This window comes from Lepisosteus platostomus, chromosome 13 (genome assembly GCF_059453375.1).
Source record: "Lepisosteus platostomus isolate fLepPlt1 chromosome 13, fLepPlt1.hap1, whole genome shotgun sequence".
Taxonomy (NCBI): Eukaryota; Metazoa; Chordata; class Actinopteri; order Semionotiformes; family Lepisosteidae; genus Lepisosteus; species Lepisosteus platostomus.
The window spans coordinates 13687657-13713244 of NC_142623.1; the positions used below are offsets into that span (position 1 = coordinate 13687657).

The 25588-nt window shown below is 55.2% G+C and overlaps 2 protein-coding genes across 2 annotated transcripts; one reads left to right on the forward strand and one right to left on the reverse strand.

The window, feature by feature from the left end:
- Positions 1-711: 711 nt before the first annotated feature.
- man2b1 (mannosidase, alpha, class 2B, member 1) lies at positions 712-11617 on the reverse strand. The gene is made up of 24 exons (XM_088603263.1): positions 11457-11617; positions 10944-11046; positions 10201-10374; positions 9038-9231; positions 8804-8936; positions 8180-8325; positions 7515-7631; positions 6847-6929; positions 6642-6762; positions 6476-6554; positions 6265-6374; positions 5658-5765; positions 5437-5553; positions 5023-5208; positions 4845-4942; positions 4369-4486; positions 3918-4036; positions 3721-3822; positions 3439-3526; positions 2557-2637; positions 2229-2450; positions 1577-1726; positions 1195-1297; positions 712-1069 (listed from the first exon to the last, which is right to left on the reverse strand). The coding sequence occupies exons 1-24, from the start codon at positions 11562-11564 to the stop codon at positions 966-968; spliced, it is 2964 nt and encodes a 987-aa protein (XP_088459389.1). The 5' UTR covers positions 11565-11617; the 3' UTR covers positions 712-965.
- A 6129-nt stretch (positions 11618-17746) lies between these two features.
- Positions 17747-24481, forward strand: LOC148649980 (CCN family member 1). Its single transcript, XM_088603264.1, has 5 exons — positions 17747-18016; positions 19557-19770; positions 21689-22042; positions 22522-22715; positions 23372-24481. The coding sequence occupies exons 1-5, from the start codon at positions 17966-17968 to the stop codon at positions 23675-23677; spliced, it is 1119 nt and encodes a 372-aa protein (XP_088459390.1). The 5' UTR covers positions 17747-17965; the 3' UTR covers positions 23678-24481.
- The last annotated feature ends 1107 nt before the right edge of the window (positions 24482-25588 follow it).

Sequence of the window (25588 nt, forward strand, 5' to 3'; positions counted from 1 at the left end):
ATTGAACGTCTTGGTTGTAAAAATGTGCAAATATCTATATATGCCCTCTGAGCAGTCAGCTCATCCCCACCAAGCGAACAGGGGAGCCTTATGACCTCTCGTATGCTGCCCTTCGGGGGTGTCAGGGCTACACTGCCTGAGCTCAGAATAACAGTCCAGCGGTCTCTCCGCGTCCCTGCTCTCCTTCAGGAGCCCGATTCTCCCTCTCCGAGAGGCTGCAGGGAGCAGCTTACACACGTGTGCTCCAGGTACCTAGTGTGCTTTGTGCAAGTCTCCATTCGCTGTGCCCATCACTCCCTCAGTCTTTCTCTACTCTCAGTGCTGGAACAATACTCTGTCTCTTACACACCAATCTGTCTGTCTGTCTGTCCCTCCACAGCAGTCGTACAACACAAATACACAGTGTGTGGGGATGCTTGCACTCTCTTCCACACTGATCTGTCTGTCCCTCCACAGCACTCGTACAACACAAATACACAGTGTGTGCGCTCTCGTCCACACTGATCTGCCTCTGTCCCTCCACAGCGCTGCTACAACACAAACTGTGCGTTTGTGCGTGTGCACATGTGGAGGGACGGACAAACCCACTGAGCTGGGTTTGTCCATCCCTCCACACTGCTGGTATGACACACACACCTCAGTGGGTAAGAAACACACACAGGCTCTGTTCCTCCCTCATCAATGCTAGTACAACACCGGCTCCTCCCACTCTAAATGAAACAGAATTTTTATTTTGTTTGCTCAGAGCAATCTTATTCCCAGCATGTTTTACAGCAACAACAGTTGTGAGATTTTTCTCTCTGGATTTGTAATATAAAAAAGGCACATTGGTCTAAGAGACAGACAATAAAAATCACCCCTCGTACACAATGCAGGAGCTCTCAGCTAAGGAGAGAGAACTGGAGTGAACAAGGAGGGATTTGTCTTCACAGATTGATTAGTGGTTATTGATCTCCAGCAATTGGCTATCGCAGTCTCACTCTCAGCAGGAAGGTCCGAATCTCCATTGGCTGAAGCCTGACCACTGCCGCTGAGGGGTCTCCAGGCCTGCCATGCAGGGGCTCCCACTCTGAAAGAGCCAGCCAATCACAGCTTCAGTACTAAGCACATGACTTGCAAAGGCCAATCACATACTTCAAATGCGTAGCTGCTGCTGGGCTGCGTTGTGCAGTACAGAACAGGAGATTGGCCCACCTGCATCACCCCGCCAGTCCAGACGCCTCACATCCTCTTTCCACTGATTGGCTGCCAGGCTCATCTCGGACACGCCCACCACCTCCAGCGTGGAGAAGAGTTTCTGGGGGAAGAGAGCGAGGGAGTCAGGGATATGATTAGCCATGACCATCCTGGTTCAGAATCCCATTCCCTCCCTCCTGTGGGCGATGACCCTGCCTCGATCCAGAAGGGATCCCGAGAGGGCGGGGTACAGGAGGACTTGCCCTCCAGCCCCCGGTCCTGCACACAGAGCCTCCGGCCGGCCCAAAGAATTAGCACCTGCTCTCCGCTCCAAGACCACAGCTCTGAGCCACAGCCTGCGTGCTCACAAACTCCACCCGCACAGCGGCGGGGCACTTACCTGCAGGTCCACAGTGACGGGCTGGGAGTGGGTCTGGCTGTCTCCCTTCTCAAACTGGTGCTCCAGCCTGACCAGTACCGAGTCGCTGTCCCACTGGGACACTGTCAGCAGGTGGACAGCAGGGGGCAGCTCAGCTTGAAGCCCTGAGAACTGAGGGGAGAGTTTAACAGAAAATGTAAAAACATACAAAAAAAATCAGACCCTTCTGCTAGAAAACGTTGCCGTACAGTGACAAGGTGTACAAGACCGCCGAGACGAACTCTTTTTCACTCCCTCCGTCACCCCCCTTCTCTCACCTCAAGCAGGGTGCCCATCTCTCTCTCTCTCCCTCCCCCTGTCTCGCCTCAAGCAGGGTGCCCATCTCTCTCTCTCTCCCCCTCCCCCTGTCTCACCTCAAGCAGGGTGCCTGTCTCTCTCTCTCTCCCTCCCCCTGTCTCGCCTCAAGCAGGGTGCCCATCTCTCTCTCTCTCACCTCAAGCAGGGTGCCCATCTCTCTCTCTCTCCCTCCCCCTGTCTCGCCTCAAGCAGGGTGCCCATCTCTCTCTCTCTCCCTCCCCGTCTCGCCTCAAGCAGGGTGCCTATCTCTCTCTCTCTCCCTCCCCCTGTCTCACCTCAAGCAGGGTGCCTGTCTCTCTCCCTCCCCCTGTCTCACCTCAAGCAGGGTGCCTGTCTCGCTCTCCCCGGGCTGCAGTGATAGCAGGGGCTGCAGGGCCTGTCTCTCTGCCTCGGGGCGGTGGGTGTCGGCCGCAGTCCCAGGGGGGGTCAGCGACACCAGCAGCTTCCCTCTCACCACCAGTCCGTCGTAATAATCGCCCGGCTCCGAGAGGGGCTCCCCCACACCCCGGAAATCGTCGTACAGCAAGCGCCTGTGCAGCTGCGAGAGACATAGGGGTTCATACACAGAGAGAGGGGGCGAGCTGAAGAAAGAGAGGTGTCTACAGAGCGAGAGGGGGACAGGAGGTGGGAGGGGGTAGTCTCACCATGAGCTCCAGAGACCCGTCCCGGATACTGCTGCCCCCTAGGGATCGATCAGTCAGCACGGTCAGCTGGGACTGCTTGTCCTGCAGCGAGAGAGAGACAGGCACAGAGGACGAGGTTGAGCCAGAGAGAGGCAGACAGTGAGAGAGACAGGGTGAGGACATGAGAGAGAGGGAGGGAACTCAGTTGAACTGGCAGCCCAGTATGTGTTCTCCTGTCACAGCCTGAGGAACAGTGAGCCTGTCTCCCAGTAATGCTCCATATGTTTACAGTATATGTACATATTTTATGACATGTCTCTGTTGTAAATGTCTGTAGATTTTATTTTACTTTTATTTTGTTAAAAATTGAAAAATTGAACCCAGTGTCAGTATTGGTACAGTATCAAACCTGAGGAATACTAGGTGCCTGACGGCAGTTATTTGCACTTCAGTCAGAAGGGAGGAAAAAAAAGCTTGTTTTGTATTACTAAATGCAGCAGGATGTAGTGACTTCTGCAAGGTACTAAATATTGTGAGTTTTAGTATTGTTAATCTTAAAATTAAGGTGGACCAGCTAATGGTAAACTCCAGTTCCTTTTAGAAACAATAGTTTCACAAATAGGAGCTATCTAATATAATAAATAGCAAATATAAGGGTTATTGACAGAAATTGCTTGATAACTTAAAAGCTTTCAGGTGAACCTGTATTTTCTGGGCCTGGCAAACAAATCCAGTTTACTTTCAGTGTCAAGACAAAACATGTTAATTTTATTATTTTTATTATTTGCTTTGGCAACACTGATTGTACCCATCGGTCATGCTAATAAAGCACCTTGAATTGAATTGGAATTGAATTGGAATTGAATTGGGAGAGAGACAGGTAACAGCAGGCAGGCAGATGACCTTCATGTAGATGCGGGTGTTGACAGGGTAGTAGTTTCCAGCAACTGGCTCAGTCTGTTTCAGGTCCCAGGTGGGGCGGAAATCCCTCCTGCAACAACATCAGGAGCGTTAACACAGAGGAAGCCCGCAAGCAGAAATCAGGAAACACCAGGAATGAAGAGACTGCTCTACTGCCGAGGGCGCAAATTCACTGCTGTCCACCAGGGGGCGCACACAATCCATCGCAGTCCCCACGAGGGCCAAGGGTGCACCGGCCCAGTCCGGCTCGGCCCAGCGGCTCACCTGCGCTCCAGGATCTCCCGGCCGTTGGAGTCGGTGTAGAAGAGCCCGGAGGTGTTCATGCGGGAGTCGAATCGCGTGATCACCTCTTTCCCCAGGCCGTCCCTGTGAGAGAGCAGGGGCGAGGAGGATGAGAGACGGAGGAGGAAGAGGAAGAGGACGAGGACAGACAGAGAGAGCGAGGAGGGCGAGAGACTCACTCCACAGGGATGGGCCCCACAGTCCACTCCAGCTCCAGCTGCCTCTGCCCGCGGGACAGCCGCACCACCTGGGACACCCAGGGGCTGAACTCCTGGTACACCTCCGTCAGCAGGGGGGTCTGGAGCAGAGGAGGCAGTGACCAGCCCGCACAGGACGGCATTCGGTCCCCCAACATCACAGCCCCCGAGTGCACCCTGCTCCCAGGCCTGACCGAGCCATGTCTGCTCATGTGACGACGGTGCACCCAGAGCAGCATGATGGCTAGCCCGTCCCAGCAGCCCCCAGCAAGCAACAAGGCCCCCCGAGCCCAGGAGGGGGCAGCACGGAGCCACACGGCTCTTCCACTCAGAATCGACTAGGCCGAGGGGCGCCGGCCCACAGGGCAGGAGGCCGTGTCTGCCCCCGGCTCGGCGTGACGTGTACAGTGTGTGGGGGTCACGAGGGTCCTACCTGCAGAGTGCGTGCCCGTGCCCTGTGGCAGAGGGCGAAAGGTGTGGAGGAGTTGGGTCTGAATATGTAGGCACCTGAGGTCTGGGGGCTGTCTTCATTCCCAGAGCTCGCATTGTACCTGCAGGCAGGCAGACGGGTCAGACAGACAGACAGACCAGTAGAAGCCCTGGCTGAGCTCCAGACAGACAGGCAGGTCAGACAGACAGACCAGTAGAAGCCCTGGGTGAACTCCAGACAGACAAACAGGCAGGCAGGCAGGCAGGCAGGCAAGACAGACAGACCAGTAGAAGCCCTGGCTGAGCTCCAGACAGACAGGCAGGCAGGCAGGCAGGTAAGACAGACAGACCAGTAGAAGCCCTGGCTGAGCTCCAGAGAGACAGACAGGCAGGCAGGTAGGTAAGACAGACCAGTAGAAGCCCTGGCTGAGCTCCAGAGAGACAGACAGACAGGCAGGCAGGTGGGTAGGTCAGACAGACCAGTAGAAGCCCTGGCTGAGCTCCAGCGTCTGCTTGGTCTCCAGGTTACTGATGCTGCTCAGCATGCCGGTGTGAGGGTCGAAGGTCACCTTGAGGAACTGCAGCAGAGAGAGGGGTGAGGAGGGGTGAGACACTACCGGACGGGGGAGAGGAGCACGCAGCGGGGCGGCACACTGACCTCATTCTGGATGGAGGGAGGGGTCCCGGGGCGCGGAGTGTGGGGGTGCCGCCTGCTCCCCAGCAGCAGGGAGACGGAGTAGGTGCTGAAGCCCAGGGGAGGAGCCCCCACCTGGAACAGAAGCTCATTGACGGCGTACCCCCTGTCCCTCCGCACAGCTTGCGTGAACGGGGACACTGGCACCACCTGAGCGAGAGGAGGAGAGTCAGTGCCGCTGTCCACACACACACACACACACACACACACACACACACACACACACACACACACACACACACACACACACACACACACACACACACACACCTGAGCGAGAGGAGGAGAGTCAGTGCCGCTGTCCAGACACACACACCTGACCGGGAGGAGGAGAGTCAGTGCCGCTGTCCAGACACTGTCTCACACACACACTCTCACCTGCGTGTCCACAGCCTGGCCCCTGGGGTCAGTGACTCTGTACCCGGTGCCGTTGACCGGGAGCCGCACTGTCCAGGTGACAGAGCGAGCCAGGGGATTGTAGATGGTGACGGAGAACTGGGACAGACAAGAGGGGAGAGAGAGGGGAGGGTCAGTCTGTCCACGCGGCCACGATGCACAAAGTATCCTGTGGGCTGGAACGCTACCACAGCCTGGGTTACCTGCGAGTTGTTCTCGGAGGCAGGACACACGCTGATGTTGAGATTCTCGCAGTAGAAACGAGGGGTGACTGACCGACTCAGGGTGGAGAGAGAGTTACTGACCAGCACCTGAAACAGAGAGCAGACAGCAATCAAACACTGGTTACACCTGAGAAACAGTGACCAGAACTCCTTCCACCACAAGGCCCTGCTGAGCCCAGAGGAGAGCCCCCAGTGTCAGCTGGTTCTGAAGCTCACTGACCTCAACCAGCCTCAGGACAGCACAGCTCAAACCCAAATCACAACACAAACCAAGCAACACTGGAATACTACAGGACCTTAAACAGAGAATACACACTAGCTGAGTAACCGACCAGGGTAAGAAACAGCAAAGAAAAAAGACTCTGACGAAGTACAGGCACAGTGACCACAAGCTGGCCATAGATACTGAACACAGGCAGACCTGGCTGTCCAGAGAGTGTAATAATAATAATAATAATAATAATAATAATAATAATAATAATAATAATACAGCGTGTGATCTCCTGTCCCAGCCTGAGGAACAGACAGTGAGCCTGTTGATGTAGATACAATCACGCGGGGACAGCGATGGAGAGAGACAGGCTACCTGGCAGCGAGCCCAGCCCATGGCCAGTCTGCGGGCGTAGTCGTTGGCGACATGCTGCTTCTCCGTCCCCGACACAGCGTCGTGATGCTGGGCCACAGCCATCGCCTCCCCTGCCAATCAACACTCGGGATCAAGCGGGAGGCGGCCAGTTACCACACAGAGCACACCCGTCTCGGAGACGTGCACACACACACACACACACACGACTCACTGAGCGCGTCGCTGTCGCCGTCGCCGTAAGGACCCTTGCGTGACGACGGACCCCCCAGGACCTCCAGCTGATTGCAGGCCTGAAACACACAGCGTCACGTCACCGAACCGCCGGATCCCCGCACGCGCGCTCGCCGGCGCGTGTGTGTGCGTGCGCGCGTGCCGACCTGCAGGACGTTGTTGCTCAGCCGCTCGTAGCGCTTGAGGGCCGGCCGGCTGGTGAAGTACCCCGTCCAGAAGTTGTACGCCCCATCGGCGTAGGGGAAGAAGTCGTCCCTCTTCACCGACCTGCAGGGGGCGACAGGCCGTGAGCGGGTGTCCTCTGCCCCGGGCGAGGCGCGGGCAGCGGGGCGGGCGCGCGGACGCACTCACCAGCTGAGGTTGGCCTGGTGCAGCTCCTGCAGGTAGCAGGAGGGGGTGGAGTAGAGGACGTTGACGTTGCTGCCCACGGACTGCTGCAGGTCACACACACACACACAGGGCAGGAGTCAGGAGCGCCACGCGGCGAAGAACCAGTCACCCTCCGGCACAGTCCCATCCAACACGACAAGTACAAGAGTGCCGCAGGAGACAAGAGAACTGCTCTACACCGTTTGAGACATACTTCAGCGGGGACGACAGATGCCCCAAGCCTAATTCCATTACACCTAGGGACACAGAGTGTGAATTCACTGTGGAGGGTGCGAGACACACTCACCATAATGCTCTCGGCCTTTATTACAACTCTTTGTTTGTAGCAGGTATGCAAGTTGATTTGATTTGCCCCAGTTGCTTTGCTACTTATTTCCACTAATCTGCCCAGCCTGTTATAACTGGCACTGACGTTGCCAGACCAACAAGCGAGATATTCACCAGTAATCCAACATGGAGCAATCAGTGAATTCATGCTGATCGATAACCAATTGTCTAAACGCTAATAAACAGTGAAGCACCCACAAGCGTGGGGGGATGGAGGTCACAGGGAAGACCCAGGCTGGACTGGGGGTACAGGAACGGAGTCAGGGATGAGCTCGAGCCCACACTGCCCCCCAGTGGCTGACCTGCACATTGACGTAGCGGATCAGCTTGTCCAGGTTCTTGTACCAGAGGTTGGCGTTCTCGTACTGGAAGTCCGAGCCCATCGTCATGATGATGTGATTGGTCTTGTACATCTCAGCCTGAGACACAAGAGAGAGTCACGCAGACTGGACAGGGAGCGTGTGTGACTGTGTGTGTCAGCGTACAGGTGTGACTTTTTCTGAGATCTGTATCTAACTCCTGGCAGACCGGCGCTGGGTGGACAGCTCGGGGGGGGGGGGGTCAGGTGATCTTTTGAGTGAAATGAAATCGAGTCAAGATCAGAAAGCTGCAGATCCCTAAAAGCCAAGCCGTCCAGAGCAAGGCAAGACAAGACCTCCTCCACCAGACGAGATGCCAGTCCTGCACAGGGCACACCAGGGGCAGTTCAGAGACCCCAGTTAACTCAGCCAGCTTGTCACCTGGAGGAGCAGCCAGAGAAAGCCCCTAAAGACGCATAGAGAACATGCAAACTTCACACAGAAGGCATCCCAATCCAGAATGTAGCCCAGAGCCAGCTGCCAGCACAGTTTCACCTCTCCTGATGCATCCAACAATACACACTTCTTACTGCATCATCAAATGGCAGCGGCCTTCAGAACTCATGAGTGTATCCGACAGAGGTCCACCGGACTTCGGCAGTACTGGCCTGGTTGCGAGCCACATCCAGGAAGTTCTTCACCACTATGTCCGCGTTGTAGTCTTCCAGCTGCGGGTCATCCTGGATAGGCGGGTCAGAACAGGACTGGTCCCAGCAGAACCCAGCGGGTGGGTTATAGCCATTGGGCAGCACACCTGGAGAGGAGGGGGGCAGGGGCAGAGCACCCCCAGAGAGAGGTGTTAGGTGTTAGGGATACATGCACAGGAGATCAGGATTCGATTGAGGAAGTGATCTACCCTTCACTGATGTACATGAAGAGCAGAGCCCAGGACAGTCCTGTTCTCAACTAAAGAGCCGTTTAGAAAGAACCATATTTTATACCGCTTTGTCAAGCAGAAAGCAAACTCAGAGAAGCAAAGAGAGGAAGTTAGACTTCCTAAAAGGAGCTGTTTGTTAGATTTCACTGAGGCGTTGTCTGTCACAGGAAACCATTTGAGATACTCGCTACAGTTACATCCTATTCTTGAAGCTGCCTTGCTTTAAAAATAACATCAAACATGACAGAACATAAAAACTATTAGACAAAGAATCTATATGAAATTAAAAGCGGGGTCAGAGCACACCCAGAGGTGAGAGGTGAGAGGTGAAAGGTGAAAGGTGAAGGCCCAGTACCTGTGAAGAGGTCGGCGCCAGGCGGCTGCAGGCTCTCGCTCGCCCTCCACAGCAGCTCCATCTCCTTGTCCTTCATCCGCCTGCGCTTGTCCTGGTAGTCCAGCCGGCCGAAGAAAAACCCGTCAAACCCCATCTGGGAGAGGGAGGGGGACAAGCACACTGGATTACAGAGGGAAGGGGACAGCGAGAGCAGAAGATGGGTGCGTCAGGGGCTCAGGGGCCCCCACCCGGTACCTGCGCGAACAGCGAGGCCTGCTCCCGGGAGTGCCCGAAGGGGTCGATGTGCCAGGCTACACGCGGGCGCCCGCACGGGCCGAAGGTGTCGTTCAGGAAGCGCAGGCCCAGGGTCATCTGGTCAATGATGGCACTGTAGTGTGTCGAGGCCTCGTCGTTCATGCACCAGCCGCCGTTGACGAACTCCAGTCGGCCTGCACACAGACACAGGGCCACACTCAGAAGCTGCGCTCACTCTCTCCCTCACACCGGCGCAGGGCCACACTCAGACCGCTGCGCTCACTCTCTCTCTCTCGCACGCCTGCGCAGGGCCACACTCAGACCGCTGCACTCACTCTCTCTCTCTCGCACGCCTGCGCAGGGCCACACTCAGACCGCTGCGCTCACTCTCTCTCTCTCGCACGCCTGCGCAGGGCCACACTCAGACCGCTGCGCTCACTCTCTCTCTCTCGCACGCCTGCCCAGGGCCACACTCAGACCGCTGCGCTCACTCTCTCTCTCTCGCACGCCTGCGCAGGGCCACACTCAGACCGCTGCGCTCACTCTCTCTCTCTCGCACGCCTGCGCAGGGCCACACTCAGACCGCTGCGCTCACTCTCTCTCTCTCGCACGCCTGCGCAGGGCCACACTCAGACCGCTGCGCTCACTCTCTCTCGCACGCCTGCGCAGGGCCACACTCAGACCGCTGCGCTCACTCTCTCTCTCTCGCACGCCTGCGCAGGGCCACACTCAGACCGCTGCGCTCACTCTCTCTCTCTCGCACGCCTGCGCAGGGCCACACTCAGACCGCTGCGCTCACTCTCTCTCTCGCACGCCTGCGCAGGGCCACACTCAGACCGCTGCGCTCACTCTCTCTCTCGCACGCCTGCGCAGGGCCACACTCAGACCGCTGCGCTCACTCTCTCTCTCGCACGCCTGCGCAGGGCCACACTCAGACCGCTGCGCTCACTCTCTCTCTCTCTCTCTCGCATGCCTGCGCAGGGCCACACTCAGACCGCAGCGCTCACTCTCTCTGTCTCGCACGCCGGCGCAGGGCCACACTCAGACCGCTGCGCTCACTCTCTCTCTCGCACGCCTGCGCAGGGCCACACTCAGACCGCTGCGCTCACTCTCTCTCTCGCACGCCTGCGCAGGGCCACACTCAGACCGCTGCGCTCCCTCACCCTGCTGCACGAGCTGCGTCACCGTGGCGCGCATCTGGGCGCCCTGCTGTCTCCACCAGCGGTAGAAGAAGGCCGTCTCCACGTAGATGAAGCGGCGCCGGGGGTCGGCGAGCAGCTGCTCGATCACCGAGTCCAGGATGTACTGCACGCCGGCGTGCTGGATGTCGTTCCGCGCTGGGCACGAGAGAGGACCACAGGTTACTGACCCGGGCAACTTACTTCAGTCACCCACCACCCTTAGCGTAATGAGGAAATCCTTCCAAATTCGCCTATAGCATCCAGCAGGGGCCCCAGGCCCCTCACTGCTGGGCACAGTCCCCCCAACCCCACAGAGCCCCCCCATTCTCCCGCGCTCAGGGGAGATTCAGCGCCTAGAGATCGCGTTCGACCCAGACGGGCAAGAGACACAAAGCCCATCAGAAACTGGGCTGGGGCTGATGAGCGGTTCTCTCTCCACTTTTCTTCCTTCCGTTTTCGGGGTTTTTAAATGTGCAGTCCCAACACCCGCAGAGAAGAGGAACTGGAGCTCCTATCTGTCCTCCTATCTCTGCTCTTATCTGGCAGCTCAAAGTGGGGCAACAGACTGCAGCTGCACTGTCTGAGCTGCGATCACACTGCAGCCTCCCGGCCCCCACCCAGGCCCGAACCCGCCGGCACAGGGACGCGCGGGCGAGCAGGGGAGAGAGAGCCCCCAGCCGGGCAAGACCCAGAACGACCCCAGCTCCACACCGGCACCCCCTCACCTCCGTAGTAGTACTGGTCCACAGTCTTGAGCCAGCCCACGTCGTCGTGCGTGTGGGGCACCAGGTGCACGTTCAGCATGGAGGGCCGGGTAGCAGGGCAGGACTGCACACAGAGCAGAGAGACACCAGGGTTACCCCAATACAGGCCAGAATCACCCCCCTCTCTGAGCTCCCAGCTCACCAGGGCCCTGGACAGAAGGCTGGGGTCCCCACGACTCCCAGCTCCGCAGCGCCTCCCCGGGGGCGGAGGCCCACACAGGGGGCTCTCCCAGCCCGGAGGTCCTGCGGAGGGGAACCCCGCTATTACTGTCCCAGCAGCACTGTAACAACCGAGAGCAATTCCGAACAATTCCGATCACACCGAGAGCCGTAAACCATCGTTAATTTAAGAAGCACTAATCGTTTGCGTTTTACTCTTCATGTAATTAGCTCCCAGCGCAAACACCGTCCGAGAAAGGACAGCCTTCATCTCGCTAATCGCGGCGGCTGAGCTCCCCTCTCTCCCATCATCACCTGGTAGCCGCAGCCCGGAGGGTCGTGTCTCGGCGAGCGGGCAGGGAAGCCCCGAGTCCCGGTTACCAGCAGCAGGAGCAGAAGGACACTCGCAGCGCCAACTGCCATCTTCAAACTGCAGCCCCCAGCCAGAGGCGCGGGGTCATATGACAGGGCTCGGCGTCACCTGACCGCAGCGCGAGCAGCTGACGGCTCGTGGGCGGGGGCAGGCCAGGGGAGGGGAGGGGCCTGTGCGCGTCACCTGCTCGTGGGCAGAACAACCGGAAGACCACTAGGGTCTGACGCTTAAAGACTGCTCCTGAGGTTTCTGCTGTTTCCCAGCTACGTCGATCTTCAAGCTTCCTCTGAGGTTCTCAAGGATCCTCTCCTCCAGCTTCCTCGCCCTTCTTTCTGTGTTGTGCTGGACGAGAGTGTTCTTCTCTCCGGAGGAATAGGCGCTGCGTGTCGTGTTATTACTGCAGCACGCAGCCTGCAGGAGCTGTGAAGGGCATGGGCTTCCTGTGTGGACGTGTCACCGTGGGCCTGCTTAAACGTTTACCACGGGATACCATAACTGCACGTTTCCTTGACAACGCCGCGACTCCGCTTCGGCTCCAGCCCCTCCCCCTCTGTGTGGACCAGAGGACACGGTGCGCCAGGGGCAACCGCCTCCATCCGGGTGGGCGCAAGCGGAGTGGCCGCTGTCTGCTTGTTGCTGTTGTGATTGTAACAGGCACCTGTTTCACAGTTTAAAAGAGCCTCCCACCCCATCTTTCCTGTTTCTGAAGAGTGTCACACCCCTTCTCCCTCACACTCTCAATTCAATTCAAGCTTTATTGGCATGACCATTGAATTTCAGTGTTGCTAAAGCATGTACAATTAACACAGCATCTACAAACATTTATTATATAGACACATCAAATCTTTCACATCACACTCTCTCTCATCACAGAACATCACACTCTCTCCCATCACACTCATCACAGAACATCACACTCATCACAGCACATCACACTCTCTCTGTCCCTCACACTCTCTGGCTCGTGTGTCTGATTGTGGTGTATTTCTTGCAGTGAGTCTCTCTCTCTCTGGTCAGTTATTTAGCTGGTTTGTCTTGTCTTTTTAGGGTCCTGTAGCAGTTGAGTTTGTGTGTCCAGTGAGTGAGGAAGTATTGTCCAGTGTGTTGTGTGTGTCCAGTGGGTGTTGAGTTTGTGTTTCCAGTGGGTGAGGTAGTATTGTCCAGTGTGTGTTGAGTATGTGTGAGTGTCACTGTTGGTCCTGTGTTGTGATTCTGCTGACTCTGATCTGCAGTGTAGTAGCTGTTCTGTCCTGAGGCTGGCTGGTGTCAGTGGCAGTGAGATTTAGGAACAGCTGGCTGAGTTGCTTTTCTCAAACACTAGCACTCTGTTTGAGTGCCTGTGTCAGATCCTGTAATATGCAGAAAGAAAGGCCTTAATTTTACCAGGTGCAGCAATGCTGTGTTTTTGTCTGCTCTGTTTTGTGCTTAGTGTTGTGCCAAGGGAATGCTCAGTCAGTACTCACAGAAGTACAGGACAGGATTCACTGTGGATGTTAAGCCAGTAGAGGGAGCCCTGACTCTATAACACAGCATGTACAGCAGACCTTCCCATTCCTGGTGTCTAGATCTTAAACAATGTAATAGTTCTAACTAAATAGTCTACCTTCTGTCAAAGGCTGAATTAAGTTACAGTCAAATCCAGGAGACCAGCCCTTACACACAGCCCTGCTATACAGTCATGATTACACTGTATATCCCTTATACACAGCCCTGATATACAAACCTGTTACATAATCCTGATACAGACCTGATACACAGCCCTGTTATACTGTATAGCCCTGATACACAGACCCCAGCAGAGAGCAGCACACTGCTGAAAGACGACTCATCTGGATCTTACCTGCTCTGGGCCACTGTAGGAGCAGTTTTTTCACCCAAAACCAGAGGAAATTTTTGGGATATTTGGGATGTTTGAGCTTCCCATGAGGGGAAAGAACAAGGCCCGTCTCTGTGCTGGGAGGTAAACACTATCCCAGGCCAGGGAGCGCAGAATCGGAGTCGAGGGCTGGGGAAAGGTTTCACCACATCCCTCCCAAACTCTGAGTCCCAATTCCGGGAGTGTGTGTCACATCATGGAGCAGGACAGTGGAACTGCAGAGACCCAAGAGGAGAAAGAGGAAGGTTCTTATGGCTCCTATTTCCACACAAAGATCCCCAAGATCTGAGATGAGCCCCTACAGCCCAGAGATCACAGCCGGGCTCCCAGTCTGAGATGAGCCCCTACAGCCCAGAGATCACAGCCGGGCTCCCAGTCTGAGATGAGCCCCTACAGCCCAGAGATCACAGCCGGGCTCCCAGTCTGAGATGAGCCCCTACAGCCCAGAGATCACAGCCGGGCTCCCAGTCTGAGATGAGCCCCTACAGCCCAGAGATCACAGCCGGGCTCCCAGTCTGAGATGAGCCCCTACAGCCCAGAGATCACAGCTGGGCTCCCAGTCTGAGATGAGCCCCTACAGCCCAGAGATCACAGCTGGGCTCCCAGTCTGAGATGAGCCCCTACAGCCCAGAGATCACAGCTGGGCTCCCAGTCTGAGATGAGCCCCTACAGCCCAGAGATCACAGCTGGGCTCCCAGTCTGAGATGAGCCCCTACAGCCCAGAGATCACAGCTGGGCTCCCAGTCTGAGATGAGCCCCTACAGCCCAGACAGCACAGATGGGGTCACTCCCAGTGTATGCCTGTCTCACTCCCCTCTCACTCCCAGTGTGTCCCTGTCTCACTCCATCTCTCCTCACTGTGTCCCAGTCTCACTCCCCTCTCTCCTCGCTGTGTCCCAGTCTCACTCCATCTCTCCTCGCTGTGTCCCAGTCTCACTCCATCTCTCCTCGCTGTGTCCCAGTCTCACTCCCCTCTCTCCTCGCTGTGTCCCAGTCTCACTCCATCTCTCCTCGCTGTGTCCCAGTCTCACTCCATCTCTCCTCGCTGTGTCCCAGTCTCACTCCCCTCTCTCCTCGCTGTGTCCCAGTCTCACTCCCCTCTCTCCTCGCTATGTCCCAGTCTCACTCCATCTCTCCTCGCTGTGTCCCAGTCTCACTCCCCTCTCTCCTCGCTGTGTCCCAGTCTCACTCCATCTCTCCTCGCTGTGTCCCAGTCTCACTCCCCTCTCTCCTTGCTGTGTCCCAGTCTCACTCCCCTCTCTCCTCGCTATGTCCCAGTCTCACTCCATCTCTCCTCGCTGTGTCCCAGTCTCACTCCATCTCTCCTCGCTGTGTCCCAGTCTCACTCCCCTCTCTCCTCGCTGTGTCCCAGTCTCACTCCCCTCTCTCCTCGCTGTGTCCCAGTCTCACTCCCCTCTCTCCTCGCTGTGTCCCAGTCTCACTCCCCTCTCTCCTCGCTGTGTCCCAGTCTCACTCCCCTCTCTCCTCGCTATGTCCCAGTCTCACTCCATCTCTCCTCGCTGTGTCCCAGTCTCACTCCCCTCTCTCCTCGCTGTGTCCCAGTCTCACTCCATCTCTCCTCGCTGTGTCCCAGTCTCACTCCCCTCTCTCCTTGCTGTGTCCCAGTCTCACTCCCCTCTCTCCTCGCTATGTCCCAGTCTCACTCCATCTCTCCTCGCTGTGTCCCAGTCTCACTCCATCTCTCCTCGCTGTGTCCCAGTCTCACTCCCCTCTCTCCTCGCTGTGTCCCAGTCTCACTCCCCTCTCTCCTCGCTGTGTCCCAGTCTCACTCCCCTCTCTCCTCGCTGTGTCCCAGTCTCACTCCCCTCTCTCCTTGCTGTTCTGTGCAGGCTGAGAGATCGTCTCTGTTCCTTACTGGGCTTCTGTTTGGGCAGCAATCACTGGAGTTCCTGTGCTGCTTTAAAAATAACCCTGGAAGTAGCACATTCCTCCCTCCCTCCATCTACTGTGTCTTTTATTCATTCCCTCCCTTGTTCTCCTGTTTTGGAACGGCATGTACTCTCTCTCCCTCTCCCTCCCTCTGTCTCCTGTATTCCTCACTGTCCTGCTCTCTCTCTCTCTGTCTCCTGTATTTCTCACTGTTCTGCTCTCTCTGTCTCTCTCTGTCTCCCTCTGTCTCCTGTATTCCTCACTGTCCTGCTCTCTCTGTCTCTCTCTGTCTCTCTCTGTCTCCTCTATTCCTCACTGTCCTGCTCTCTCAATTCAATTCAATTCAAGGTGCTTTATTAGCATGACTGATGGGTACAATCAGTGTTGCCAAAGTAAATCCTCTCTCTCTGTCTCCTGTATTCCTCACTGTCCTGCTCTCTCTGTCTCTCTCTGTCTCCTGTATTCCTCACTGTTCTGCTCTCTCTCCCTCTGTCTCCTGTATTCCTCACTGTCCTGCTCTCCATGAGAGTCTCTCCACACTCCTGAGTATGTCTCCACATCCTATGTATCACTCTATCCTGTTGAATATCACTCTACACTCCTGGGTATCACCCTGCAATCCTGAGTACCACTCCACACTCTTGAGTATCACCCTGCACCCCTACGTACTACTCTACACTCCTGAGTATCACCCTGCACTCCCGAGTACCACTCCACACTGAGTACCACACGTCACCCCTGAAAATCAGCCTGCACTCCTGAGTATAGCCCTGCACTTGTGAGTATTGCTCCACACTGAGGTATCTCTTGCAGTTCTACCCCACAGACCCATTGCCTGTCTCCCTCCTGCGTGCCATACTGGTAATGACAACAACACCAGTGATCAGAGCGGTTTGCTCCGGTAGCAAGCAGGGACTCTCTGGGCACTCTAGTTGCACTCGAACAATGACAGCAGATGCCTTTGTGTTGCTCTGGACACCCACAGCCATGGCAACAGAGAGGAAGGTTGGGAGGGTGAGGTTAAAATAATCCACAGCTTCTACAGATCCCTCTCCCCCACTAACCCTCCATTTTCTTTCTCCTGTTTTTCTGGCTCTATCTGTTCAACATCTCCCTCCCTGTGCATCTTCCTGCCCCATCACTATGTTCTGAATGTAATTCTTCCCTTTTCTTGTGAGTAAAAACTGATGATAACTTTCTCTTCTCTGTGTGTATTTATTTGTGTAGAAGACATAGAAAAAAACATTTTCTTTCAGTTTTCCCCCTCCAATCTCTCCCTTCAGAGAGGGAGAGTGTCCCTTACCAGACTCAGTGATATCGCTCGGTCTGTGGCCTGAACAGACGGAGCACTTAATGAACGAGAGACCTGAGCCTGTCAGTCTGTCTGATTATTGCAGAGAGACCTGAGTCTGTCAGTCTGCCTGAGTCATTGCAGAGAGACCTGAGCCTGTCAGTCTGTCTGATTATTGCAGAGAGACCTGAGTCTGTCAGTGTGTCTGAGTCATTGTAGAGAGACCAGAGTCTGTCAGTGTGTCTGCGTCATTCCAGAGAGACCTGAGTCTGTCAGTGTGTCTGAGGGATTGTAGAGAGACCTGAGTCTGTCAGTGTGTCTGAGTCATTGTAGAGAGACCTGAGCTTGTCAGTGTGTCTGATTATTGCAGAGAAACCTGAGCCTGTCAGTCTGATATGTACAGAGCGAGGTGAGTCTCGAAGTGTGTGCAGTTTGGGCCACATGCTTATACCAAACTCCCTGTGTGTATGACTGTCCACGCTGGGCTGCAGGTCACAGCCAGTGAGTGCGTGAGCAAGCGTCTGTGTCTGCAGCAGAGAATACAGGGGCAGTCAGGCAGCGTGTTTCCTGAAGGTGCTGACCTGTGGTGGCTGGGCGATCTCACCTCCCTCTTCCCAGAACATTCCTCACATACCGCTGTCTCAGGGACAGGGTCTGTGTGCATTCAGAGAGGGAGAGAGAGGAGGGAGAGAGGGAGAGGAGCTGAGAGGAAGGGGGCGTAGCTGTTGTTGCGCTCTTTGATTCGTTACACTTTTGGTTGTATTTTGTTTTGGATGCTGCTGTATCACACTGATATTTATTTCTCTACCAGACCTGTATCCTTATCGTGGTGCTCAGAGGGCTGTTGGTTGAATGATGTGCACTTTCACTCACCTATAAAGTAGAAACGATGTTTTTCTCCTGTCGAAAACTAGACAAACACCTTCGATCGGACTTCTGTGGAATGTAGTAACTCCTAAATTTATGAATGACTGCATTCATTCCCTTGACCACGCCCCTCTGGCCCGCTGTCCACTTTGGAGTCCCCGACCCCTCCCAGACACGCCTTCTTGGCGCGTGTATTGGCCGGCCTTCTGCATGGCCATTGGCGGGCTGCCTAGCGGTAGGCGGGGCAGCTGGGGACAGCACGAGGGCAGTATATAAAGCTGCTGCGAGGTTTTCCAGCAGCAGAGACCTGACAGTAGGCGGGGTGGTGCGCACTGAAAGACGATATTGTTGTTGTGGGGGAACCTATTTTGGACTGTAAACTGTTGCAAGATTATCTATATAGAGAGATTGATTTTCCGGCAACCACGGATCCACGAAAATAGTAGACGCTGGTTTCAGTAGAAAGTCAGTTTGTTATAAGTACCATTGATTTACATTTTTATTTTTATTTATTTTAATAAACCACAATGGAGAAAATATTCTACGTGGCTCTTTTGACAGTTGCGAGTGCCTGTTTGGTAAGTTGACTATTTTTGTTCTACAAGAGACAGTCCAGCAAGCGGCGCGGCCGGAGGTGTTGTCGGGCTGAGCAGACGTCGCGTGCCGCTCACAGGACTTGATTGTCTAATCATTTTTGTTGGTTTTAGCACATCCGCTTCTCCAGTCATATTTTACCACGACTTTGTCTGCTTTTAAATTTTATTTGTCGTTTGCTCTCTTTTTCCTTTTGCTATTTCGCCGTTATTTGCCTCAGTTCGTGGTTCGTGGTCGGTTTCAAACTCGTCACCGCCAGGAAAGGGTTAACCCCGAGGTTACTGCCCCTTGCTGCCCCACAGCCACCACACAGCCCCGTACGGCCCCTTACTGCCCCTCAGACCCCACACTGCCCTATACTGCCGTCTGACTGTGACTGTACTCTCTCCCTGGACACAGGTGTGTGGTCAGTGTCCAGCAGTCTGACTGTAACTGTACTCATCTCTCTCTCTCCCTGGACACAGGTGTGTGGTCAGTGTCCAGCAGTCTGACTGTGACTGTACTCTCCCTGGACACAGTCTGACTGTGACTGTACTCTCCCTGGACACAGGTGTGTGGTCAGTGTCCAGCAGTCTGACTGTGACTGTACTCATCTCTCTCTCTCTCTCCCTGGACACAGGTGTGTGGTCAGTGTCCAGCAGACTGACTGTGACTGTACTCTCCCTGGACACAGTCTGACTGTGACTGTACTCTCCCTGGACACAGGTGTGTGGTCAGTGTCCAGCAGACTGACTGTAACTGTACTCATCTCTCTCTCTCTCCCTGGACACAGGTGTGTGGTCAGTGTCCAGCAGTCTGACTGTGACTGTACTCATCTCTCTCTCTCTCCCTGGACACAGGTGTGTGGTCAGTGTCCAGCAGTCTGACTGTGACTGTACTCATCTCTCTCTCTCTCCCTGGACACAGGTGTGTGGTCAGTGTCCAGCAGACTGACTGTAACTGTACTCATCTCTCTCTCTCTCCCTGGACACAGGTGTGTGGTCAGTGTCCAGCAGTCTGACTGTGACTGTACTCATCTCTCTCTCTCTCCCTGGACACAGGTGTGTGGTCAGTGTCCAGCAGACTGACTGTGACTGTACTCTCCCTGGACACAGTCTGACTGTGACTGTACTCTCCCTGGACACAGGTGTGTGGTCAGTGTCCAGCAGACTGACTGTAACTGTACTCATCTCTCTCTCTTTCCCTGGACACAGGTGTGTGGTCAGTGTCCAGCAGTCTGACTGTGACTGTACTCATCTCTCTCTCTCTCCCTGGACACAGGTGTGTGGTCAGTGTCCAGCAGTCTGACTGTGACTGTACTCATCTCTCTCTCCCTGGACACAGGTGTGTGGTCAGTGTCCAGCAGACTGACTGTGACTGTACTCATCTCTCTCTCTCTCCCTGGACACAGGTGTGTGGTCAGTGTCCAGCAGACTGACTGTAACTGTACTCATCTCTCTCTCTCTCCCTGGACACAGGTGTGTGGTCAGTGTCCAGCAGTCTGACTGTGACTGTACTCATCTCTCTCTCTCTCCCTGGACACAGGTGTGTGGTCAGTGTCCAGCTGTGTGTCTGTGCCCAGGCACCCCTCCACGCTGCCCACCCGGAGTAAGCTCTGTGCCGGATGGCTGTGGGTGCTGTAAGGTGTGTGCGCGCCAGCTGAACGAGGACTGTGGCCCCGGCCTGCCCTGCGACCACCACAAGGGCCTGGAGTGCAACTACGGCAATGACCTGCAGGGGGCGCATGGCATCTGCAGAGGTAAGTGGTGATGCACCTCTCCTGGTGTCTTTAATTGAACCTTCAGTTACATCGATCATTTACTTCAAGCGGAACTGTAGTCCCATTTTCCCAGACAGGTTATTAAATCTCGGTAACAAAATAAATTCACTGAAGTTATAGGGGGAAAAAAAAAGAGACATTTTGAATTAAGCACAGAATTGTGAACTTTGTGAAAGTACTGTAAGTCACCATGTTGATGCAACTCGCGTTCCCACGAATTGCCACGTGATGCAGCCCTTCCTGCTCACTAGACTCCTTAATGAATAATGTAAAGGAATGTAGAAGCGATTAAATACAGGCTGTGCAGCAGACATTTCACCTCAGAAATGCTCGATGTGATCTGCGTGCAGAGTTAACAAGTAGTGTCAGCAAAACCATATTAAAATCGAAAGCGATATTTCGCAAGCAACAGGCGCAAGGCAGGATACACCCCGGACAGGACGTCTTTCCATTGCAGGGCACACAGACACACACACACACACACACACGCACCAGGGCAAGATTCCCCAGAAGCCAACTAACCCGGCAGTGTGTCTTTGGACTGTGGGAGGAACCCCATGTGGACCTGAGGAGAACGTACAAACTCCATACAGACAGGTCTGGAACTGAACCCGGGGCCTAGAGCATTCAAATTTGAAAAGATGTGAGATTGAACTTTTTAAAACATTTAGTTCAATTAGATTTTGGTTAAAACAAAATCACCGTCATGTGATTTGTGAACCTCCATTGGTCACGCAGCAGGTGAGCACTGCTGATTCGGATATGCCCACATACAGGGAACGCTGATTAATTAGCTCGTTAGGAAATGAATGAATCCTGCTCATTTAACAGCAATAACAGACAGATGCACACGTGGACACAAGACTGCCCTCGCTGTGAGAATGTGCTGGGGGGAGGCTCGACAACTCGGGCTTGGCCCACAGGGGGCACTGGGGAGGTGGACTGGGACCACAGCCACATTGTGAACGAGCCCCGAGTTCCTCCGAGCTCTAATAATAGAGTAGTTCACAAAAACACAGGATAGAGTGTCTCTCTCCTGTTCCTTCTCTCGTTATAGAGATTCACACAAAGGTTCAGGAGGAGGTCAGTTAAACACCGATGAGAAGACGAATCTGTATTCCTGCTGCTCTGCATTAATTAGTGATTGTCTTCAGCACGTCTGGGTCTGGGTCTGTGAAGGGGTCTGGTGACCTGTCTGTGTGTCCATGTGGGTGTCCTGTTGTGCAGGTAGTCATGAGCTCAGTGTACAGGAATGTCACCCAGCCTGTCAGACACATTACTGTGTGGGGGAGGGGGCTGTCTGGTGCAGGAAAACCAGTTCCGCTAGTGAAACTGATTCCCATCTGAAATTGTCATTATAATATCACACTGTATAATACATAGAACATGACATCTAATGTCAGTTGCATTGAAGTGTGTATGACGACAAGGAGCAATTGTTCAATAACCCTGGGTCACTGAAGTGTCTGTCTCAGGTCTGTTCACCTCACATTTCCTGAGAACACAACTTTATCAACCCCAGTGTCTCTCTCTCTCAGTGGTAGTGTACAGGACTGTCTGTATTAACCCCAGTGTCTCTCTCTCTCTCAGTGGTAGTGTACAGGACTGTCTGTATTAACCCCAGTGTCTCTCTCTCTCTCAGTGGTAGTGTACAGGACTGTCTGTATTAACCCCAGTGTCTCTCTCTCTCTCAGTGGTAGTGTACAGGACTGTCTGTATTAACCCCAGTGTCTCTCTCTCTCTCAGTGGTAGTGTACAGGACTGTCTGTATTAACCCCAGTGTCTCTCTCTCTCTCAGTGGTAGTGTACAGGACTGTCTGTATTAACCCCAGTGTCTCTCTCTCTCTCAGTGGTAGTGTACAGGACTGTCTGTATTAACCCCAGTGTCTCTCTGCAGCTAAGCTGGAGGGCCGGACCTGTGAGTACAATGGCCGAATCTACCAGAATGGGGAGAGTTTCCAGCCCAGCTGTAAGCACCAGTGCAGCTGTATCGACGGGGCAGTGGGTTGTGTGCCCCTCTGCCCCATTGAATTGCCCCTCTCCTCACCCTCCTGCCCCACTCCCCGCCTTGTCAAGCTGCCCGGGCACTGCTGCCACACTCTTGTCTGCCAAGAGGGGGTGAAATGGAAACCAAAAACAAAAGTGCACCCCCACAAGAGCCTGGGCACCAGCGGGGACGAGCGAGAGGGGAACGAGCTGCTGGAAGTGGGGAAGTCGAGTGAGAAGCACCCTGGATACAAACACCTGGCAGGTACAGAGCAGGGAGAGGAGGGGAGGGGGAATAGGAGGAGGGAAGAGGGGAGGGGGAATAGGAGGAGGGAAGAGGGGAGGGGGAAGGGGGAAGAGGGAAAAGGGAAGAGGGAAGAGGGGAGGAGGCAGGAGGAGGGGAGGAGAGAGGGGGAGCAGGAAGGGGAGGGGGAGGGGCAGGAGCGAGGGGGAGGGGAGGAGGAAGGGGCAGGAGGAGGGGGGAGGGGCAGGAGAGAGGGGGAGCAGGAAGGGGAGGGGGAGGGGCAGGAGAGAGGGGGAGGGTAGGAGGGAGGGGCAGGAGAGAGGGGGAGCTGGGAGGGGTGAGGGGCAGGAGAGAGGAGAAGGGGCAGGAGGAGGGAGGAGGGAGGAGGGGCAGGAGGGGAGGCCAGAGGAGGAGCAGAAGGAGAGGGAAGGGACTGGGGCGATTGAAAGCTATAAGAGTGTTTATATGGTATCAAACTAAGCTCCCTCTCCCTCTCCCAGCCTGGAGGTCAGCAGGGGGCTGGTCACCTGTCCGCCGCTGCGTCGTCCAGACGACCGACTGGTCCCCGTGCTCGCGCACCTGCGGCATGGGCGTGTCCTCGCGCATCACCAACGACAACGCGCAGTGCAAGCTGGACCGCGAGGCCCGGCTGTGCAGCGTCAGGCCCTGCGGGCAGAGGCTGGCCCCTCTCCAGGTACGAGCCACAGGGAGCAGAGCCAGCCGCGGGGGGCTGCCCCCGGAGCGGTTCTGGTGATGGCACTACCCCAGATCACAACAAGTGCTCTTCTGGACCTCAGTACCTCCTGGATATTGTTTGTGCTGAGCTGATTACTTCATTGATCTATTAATTGGACTTTAAAATCCCCCAGGCAGAGAATCCTACATGCAATTGTTAATGAGATCAATTATATAGACAGGTTCTACTGAATCTCCCAGCAGGTGTTTGATATCGACAGGGATCAGGCAACTGTGTGATCCGAGGGTGCAGTCTGGTCTGTAAATGACTGCCCTGAGTAAATAAAGACTCCCTCCCCCATCACATCCTGCTGTGTCCATACAGCCAGGGAGCTGGTGTGTCTATATTAATCTGTCTCCCTCTCTGGAGTGTTATGTTAATGTGCAATTTTATCCACTCGCTCTCTCAGTGCAGTGTTAATGTACTGTAGTGTCCAGTCAGTCAGTGTGTCTGTATGAACCCCTCTCTCTCAGTGCAGTGTTAATGTACTGTAGTGTCCAGTCAGTCAGTGTGTCTGTATGAACCCCTCTCTCTCAGTGCAGTGTTAATGTACTGTAGTGTCCAGTCAGTGTGTCTGTATGAACCCCCCTCTCTCTCTCTCTCTCTCTGTTTAGAAAGGGAAGAAATGCACTCGTACCCAGAAGGCCCCAGAGCCCCTCAGGCTGTCCTACGCTGGATGCCGCAGTGCCCGTCTCTTCCGGCCCAATCAGTGTGGTCAGTGCGTGGACGGGCGGTGCTGCGCCCCTCAGCGCACGCGGACGCTGGCCGTGCTCTTCGTCTGCCCGGACGGCGAGCGCTTCGAGAGGGCGGTCATGATGGTGCAGTCCTGCAAGTGCAGCTTCGAGTGCGGCCCCCTGAACGACGTGGCCCTGCGGCCCCGGCAATGGCTGCAGGGGGACACGCACAAGTTCGCCGACTAATCCACGCCTCACCGGACCCGGGCCGTGTGGCGCCGGTTCTGCAGGGACAGGGGGACGGACCCCACCGGACGGCAGTCGGGGCCCGGCCACGGCCCCGTTGTCCGCTCGGCTCTGCCTGCATCTCATGACTGCCTCGGTGATCCGAACACTGCTGTTCTGATCCGCTTCCACGCCGGGCCGAAGGATGATACCGCGCGGGGGGGTCCGCCGCAGCTAGCGCCCCTCCCCGTGCCGGGAGACGCTGCGCTGGACGAGAGTGGTCAGTCTCAAATCCTTCCTCCTTCCTGCCGCTCCGGATCGGATCGCCCTGCCTCCCGCGCCTCCGGACCGGGCTCGTTTCTCAACCAGGGCTGGAGCCCGTGCGAAGCGCAGCCCCAGAGCTGCAGTCTGGATTCGGGAGGCAGCCGCCTTGTGTGTTACAGCAGGCAGACAAGTGGGAGCGTGTTTGTCTGTCTCCTGGGTTATTGCGAAGCGTAGCTGTCTGTACTGTGCGTCCGTCTGCTGCCGACGGAGGAAACTTGTGAAGATGCCTTGATGTTGGCCGAGAGACCAGTGGAGTTGTCGCTGTGCGACGATTCTGTCCTTAATTAACCTTGCAAGAGTGTCCTGGGTCCTGGAACCTGTGCTGCAGTGACCCCACTGTCAAACCGTCCCAGGGACTGGTCAGTCACAGGAGAGATCCTCCTCTCAGGTGCACAGGCTTCTGTGCCTCTTAAGTGGAGCCTAGTTTTGTTTCCCTACGGTAGTATGCTGTATAATAGTTTTTTGAAATTGTTGAACAATAAATTTTATAGTTGGTCTGATCATTGGCGTGGTTTTGTTTTTGATTAAAGGAGGACAGCAGGAGTAGGGCCTCTCTTCCCAGGCCATGCTGTGGTCCAAACTGGACACGTAGAAGTGGGGACTCAGCCTCACACTTTCAGCACCATCAACCCCAGGAGAGGCACGCAGTGCCCCAACAGGACTCCTCCAGCCAATCAGAGCTCAGAATGAGGGCAGTATAGATCTGAGACAAGTACACTTCCGGGCAATCGGAGCTCAGGCCAAGGGCAATATAAGTCATACGGCATGAGCACACCTCCATCCAATCGGAGCTCAGGACAGATTATACACTAACATGACACCTCCAGCCAGTTGGATCTCAGCAGAAGGGTAATACGACACCAACATGACACCTCCAGCCCATCGGAGCTTCTGTGTGAAGGTTACATGTGAACATAAAGTTAAACATACAGTAAGGCCCTTTTCAACTCTTTGAGAAGGGAGCAGCGTCTTGACTCTGGCCATTGGTGTCGCTTTAACCCTGAGCAGCTGGCAAGTAATCTGGCCGGACTGCCAGCTCTATTTTAACAGCTCGCCTCCATCACAGGAAACTCTTCCAGGACCCGTTTCTAAGTTTGAACGGGAAGAAAGGAGACTCCAGATACCGGACACCTGGCTAAGAGGCTCCGCGCTGGCGCAGCCCTGGCTCAGTTTGCACCCTGTGCAATTTCAGGAAAGGGGAATTTATAGAAGCCCCTATTTTCTACAAGATCGCAAGACACTGGTGACCTTTAGCTCACTTACATCTATTTTCTCCTTCAGCTGCTGGACACCCAGCGGAGAAGATGCGTGCGCGTTTTGGCACACAGGGGCGCCCCCTAGAGGCAATAAGCCTGTACCAGGAAACTCCAGCCCGGGCTGCCCCTTCCCAGGATCCCACCCCCCACTGAAACGGCCTCTGCTTCTCACTTGAGCCACACTTTGCCCTGTCCAGAGCTCCAAGCACAGCCCCCCACCCCTCTACCACTGTAGCCCCAGCCGTCAACACACAACTTCAGATCCTTGGCCCAAACTCAGCCCACAGGAGCTCCTGGACAAACGCATCAGGCGACCCGCTAAAGCTCCTCTCTAAAAACAAACCGCTCTCTC

Coding starts and splice junctions, on each gene's coding strand:
- man2b1 (XM_088603263.1), bottom strand. CDS start 11,564: ATGGCAGTTGGCGCTGCGAGTGTCCTTCTGCTCCTGCTGCTGGTAACC. Junction 5,766..6,264: donor TGGGCTGGGCTCGCTGCCAG/GTAGCCTGTCTC, acceptor TCTCTGTTTCAG/GTGCTGGTCAGTAACTCTCT. Junction 4,037..4,368: donor CACGGGCACGCACTCTGCAG/GTAGGACCCTCG, acceptor CCTCTGCTCCAG/ACCCCCCTGCTGACGGAGGT.
- LOC148649980 (XM_088603264.1), top strand. CDS start 17,966: ATGGAGAAAATATTCTACGTGGCTCTTTTGACAGTTGCGAGTGCCTGT. Junction 19,771..21,688: donor GGCGCATGGCATCTGCAGAG/GTAAGTGGTGAT, acceptor GTCTCTCTGCAG/CTAAGCTGGAGGGCCGGACC. Junction 22,043..22,521: donor TGGATACAAACACCTGGCAG/GTACAGAGCAGG, acceptor TCCCTCTCCCAG/CCTGGAGGTCAGCAGGGGGC.